General features: G+C 41.1%; 1 protein-coding gene across 1 annotated transcript in view; it reads right to left on the reverse strand.

The window, feature by feature from the left end:
• Positions 1-5,000, reverse strand: part of LOC101860547 — a 16,817-nt gene that overhangs the window by 110 nt on the left and 11,707 nt on the right. The window contains exons 6-8 of the mRNA XM_005090818.2: positions 4,464-4,653; positions 2,735-2,865; positions 1-343 (exon numbers count right to left, since the gene is read on the reverse strand). The exon at positions 1-343 is cut by the window's left edge and continues 110 nt beyond it. Coding sequence (XP_005090875.1) covers positions 75-343; positions 2,735-2,865; positions 4,464-4,653 — 590 coding nt within the window. The 3' untranslated portion in view covers positions 1-74. The remainder of the gene's footprint in view (positions 344-2,734; positions 2,866-4,463; positions 4,654-5,000) is intronic.

A 5,000-nucleotide genomic window follows, 5' to 3' on the forward strand; every position in this document is an offset into this window, starting at 1 on the left:
GTGCGCGTATGCCAAGTAGAGTTGAACATAATACCACTGACAGGTAGAGTTCACGTTAGTTAGTCTCTGGGACTTTAGCTCCGATAACGAATGCCCGGGAGCGGCCTATAACTACCGTGTGGGGTAATGGGATGTCCCTTCGGACCTCTGTGACCTTTGCGGCGGCGTCCGTGATGTGTTCTGCGTTTGTGTGTGAAGGGCCTTTTGCGTCCATGCTTCCTTTTTGGGTGAGGTCTCTTGCGATTGTGTCGAGGATGTGGGAGCTTCTTTTTGAAGAACGGGTACGTTTTCTTCAGCTTCTGAACGACATTTCTCGGGCGATATCTGCCATGTCTTCCACGGTCTGAAAAGGGAGAATTAGTTCTGCTGTTATATAGACAGGTGCGATGTGAGTGCGTATTTCACACCCTTTGGTTGAAGTGCTCGCGTGTCTTTCGTGATTTTGTTCGTGGTAGAAATTGTGTCACGGTGTGGTGAAATCAGGCACTTACCAATTTCTGGGTATATTATGGAGGTGTTGATATCATCTTACAGCATGTTCATCAATTGTCTTGTTATTAATGAAAAAAATTATTCTTATCCTAAATAAAAGTCGAGGTATTTGCGATTGAAGGAGATAAGGGGTCGCCTTGTGTCAGTGGTAAAATAAAAGATAAAATTCCGCCAAAGTTTGTTGTCTTTCAAAGCTTGAGTGTCCTTATTTGAAAACTGAAAATTTACGAGTTACATGCATTTGGTCAACGTTTTTAAGCGACCTGCACTCAGAAATGTTACGTATTTTAAATGGACATAAACGATGTTGCGCCCCCCCCCCCCCCCCAACACAAAAAAAATGTGTTTGTTTTTTTAATTGCCCAATGGACAGAAAAAATTGTTGGTTTCTTTGATTTGATTATTTTGACAAGCGCCTGATTCCACCACTTTGCCTCCCGAAAATGAATTGTCTGTAGACATTCTGCTATGCGTTGTGCCTCTCAACTCAGAGTGAGGGGCAAATGCACACAGAGACTGGGAACTTTAAAGTAACCTTAGAAAAATATGAACAAGCATCGATGTGAATAATTCTTTGGCTAAGAAAAACGCTACTTTGATATAAAGCCTTCCCACTGGGAATGATGATGATAATAATAATAATAAATGATAAACACAACAGTAATAACAACAATAATAAGACAATATCTATAGCACGCACTACTAATACATCTCTAGGCGATTTACAATATCTTGATCCTGCAAAGCACAAGTGATTCTTGGTACATACATACGCTCTTTATATTGACACTAACACATAAGAAGACACCTGTTATCACAATATAATTAATGACGATAATAAGCACATCACATCAAAAGCATAAGAGTTCTGTGGATAAAACGGTATGTCCTAACTTCGACTCAGTATCTCATTTCCTGGTAATGATTTAAACGTAAATCTAAGTCACGCTGATATCAATTATTATCAATTATGAGAGACACACTACAATTTATTATAAAATAGACGAAGCATTCAATAATAACGCCTATTCACCCAAGTGCTACAAGCAGGCAGGAATCCTCAGAACCATTGCATACATGATACAACATAATATAATGCAATACCGCTCAACCATAACAACCTGGTCTTGGTGGGCACCATGAAATTACGAATGCTCTTCTTCAGTCTTAACACCCTCGGATATGTACTCGATAACTCAATGAAACGTGTCGTCAGCTGACAAGTCGCGAGAGTACAATTAGGTTGGTGTTCTGTGTAAGTGGGTTGGGACCCTGACCCACTCTGATAACTTTCTATCGTTCTTTCTGGAATATTCTCTCCCCGCTGGAGTTACGGTAGGGAAGCAGATGCTGTACTTTTCGAATTTAATGGCTTGGTTGGTGTCTAGAGCTAGGGGCTCTGATCTTCAACAACAACAAACAACAACAATAGGAGTAGGAACAACATCAATAACAACAACAACAACAACAACAACAACAACAACAACAACAACAACAACAACAACAACATTAACAGGAGCAGCAGCAGAGTTAAAGAACTTGACATGTATGATTAAAGAGAAGCTATTAAAAGCCACAGTGCACGGTCCCCCTTTCAATACCATTTGGCTCTCTAAGGAGTGGGATCTCAGAATGTGATGTCCATTTCCCATGCTCCCCTCCCCTTCCCACATGACATACTAAGAAAGTGGCTGTAACCTATTGTTATTCACACCGTGCGAAAGAACTAACAACCCCCCAATAAATTTAAGGGGGAATATCCTTAGCAGTAGCAGCTTCCCTCGACGCAAACTGCAAAACGTTTTAGTTTTAGTCAGAGTTTTACGGCACCTGCAACACAAACCGGTGATATGAATGCCGAAGATTATAGGTGTTACTTGAGAGCAACATACAAAGACAAGAAGAAAGAGAGGTAAGGTGTGCTGGGGTAATAGTATAGATTGTGAAACGCATACAGCTTGCTGTTGAGCGGGGATTTGCGCTATACAGATGCTATATTTTTTTTAAAATTATTATTATTATTATTATTATTATTATTATTATTATTATTATTATTATTATTATTATTATTATTATTATTATTATTATTATTCGATGAGGACCATAGATGTTTGATAGTAAAGAAGAGGGCAAACCCCACAAGATCACCCGGTAACCAAGCAACAGCAACGTGTGTACTAACATTTAAATGTAAACTCGCTGTTAAAGATAATTTATTATCAAGGTTCTTGTTCATACTCACAAGGTGGGCCGGAGCTGGGCAGAGGTCGAGGGTGGGGTCTCGGGAAGGGGTGTGGGTGAACAGGTTTTCCAGCTTTAGAAATCCGACAGTTGGCCGGACCAGGAGTACATGCGTTCTTCGTCACGTCCCACCTGGAGGTATATGTGAGACAGCTTGGTGAAATCAGGCGCTTGTCAAAAATTTAAATACATAAATTGGAGAAACAGACACTTTTCCACCATTTTAAAATTTTTTATCGAGATTTTATTTTTTGGCTAAACCTCTTTCAAGTCCATATGAAAACACATTTCTGTGTGAATTATACGGAAAAACAGTGATTAAAGGCACAAAAATGTCATTTTTCTGTTTTCCAAGACTCTTTAGCTTTGGAGTTACCAAACTTTGAAGGCCATTTTCTCATTAATTTCACCACTGATAACAGGCGACCTCACGTCCTTCAATCGCAAAACTCTTTAAGTTCTATTTAAGATAGATGGACATTTATTTCATCTGAAGCAAGGCAAATAAATCAGCTTTTAGTTAATACCAAAAGCTCCACATGCTTAAAGATTGACGAGGGCCTGATTCCACCATGTCGTGACACATATAGACGTGTGAATATGAGTATGTGTGTTTGTGTATATGTGTGTGTGTGTGTGTGGGTGTGTGTGTGTGTGTGTGTGTAGGTGTGTGTGCGTGTGAGTGTGAGAGAATGTATATAATATAATGTACAGTTGAAGCTGCCACGGCGGTTACCTGTATAATACGACCACCTGTATAAAAGGCCACTTTCTTTTTCTCCTTACGTTTTTTTTTCTGTAAAATTATAGCACTGTGTAAAACGATACGCAAACCAACGCGGCCACTATACTTCTTCAACCAACTGCCAAAAAGGAAGTCTAAGATGGTCACGAAATTCTTGAATCTCGAAAGAATCTGTGTGTCTGTTGCTTTAAGTTTATCTTGGCCGGATTTTGTAATTGTTGCAATGAATAATTGACCTATACCGTCGTATTCAGGTAACCAGTTGTATTTAGGCTACCAGTGAGATGTTTCTGTTTTTTTAGGAACACACATCTTTAGTGATTCAAACTAGTGTCCTCCACACCAAAGTCTGCTCGCACCTTTCAATAATACACAATACGTTCGATAAAAGCATCAGCCGTTCAACGAGTAGGCACATGATCATTATTCAGTATCCCCGAACCCATACGCACCCACATGCACCCACAAGCACCATCAAGCACACACAAGCACACACAAGTACACAGAAGCACCCACAAGAACCTTCAAGCACACACAAACACACACAAGCACACACAAGCACACGCAATCACCTACAAGCACGCACAAGCACAAGCACACACAAACACTCACAAGCACACACAAGCACATACAAGCACCCACAGGCACATACAAGCACCCACAAGCACTCAAGAGATCTCAACCAAATTAGTGTCGTCGGCACTGTTGTCAACTCAAACTGTTTACGAATTCATATTACGTTCTTTCAAAGAATTACGCTCTTACATTACACTATGGCGATCAGCAATGGCGTGTTTGTAGCACATCTGCATGTTTGAGTACGTATGTGTATTTGAATCTCAGTATTTAGTGTGTTATATCATATGCTGTTGCCAAATTTCCCAATGGAGAGTGATAAAAGTGAAATTGCATAATAATATATTATGCATCTGACCTTTGCCCTGGATCTTTAAATCCACGAGCCCCCTCTTGTTCTCAGCCCTACCTGTATCTAGACTTGCAGTATGACTCAACCGTTTTGCCGTCCACACACCGGACGAACATGTTACCTCTGTTGTAGGGGTTGTCGAGGGGAGCCAGGGCTGAGCATGCGTATTCGCCGTCGTGAAGAGTGACCCTGACATTGTGATGGCCATTGCTAATTGTGACATGGTTGCACTTACGACCGTGGGGTTCTGAACAGAGGCAGGGGGTGTGGAGGTTGGGGGTGGGGCGGTGTGAGGGCGAAGGCGGAAAGGGGGAGGGGGTGGGGTGGGGTTGGTTGGGCGGAGAATTGGAAGGAAAGCATAATTATATCATTGCTTTTTGGAAGTATCTAATCAGAGACAGCTTTGATGCGTTTGTTATTTGACGGTAATAGATAATGATAATGACATTATGATCTATTGAAAAGGTTTGCCTTCACCTTGTGCTTTTCCACGTAGAGAATGCTAAATGAATTTCGCAGCAGAAGCTACTTGCACAGACTCACTGTCAGTGGTCAAAACTAGTGAGGTTTCGTGACCCCCCCCCCCTCTCTCTC

Source organism: Aplysia californica, unplaced genomic scaffold (genome assembly GCF_000002075.1).
Source record: "Aplysia californica isolate F4 #8 unplaced genomic scaffold, AplCal3.0 scaffold00022, whole genome shotgun sequence".
Taxonomy (NCBI): domain Eukaryota; kingdom Metazoa; phylum Mollusca; class Gastropoda; order Aplysiida; family Aplysiidae; genus Aplysia; species Aplysia californica.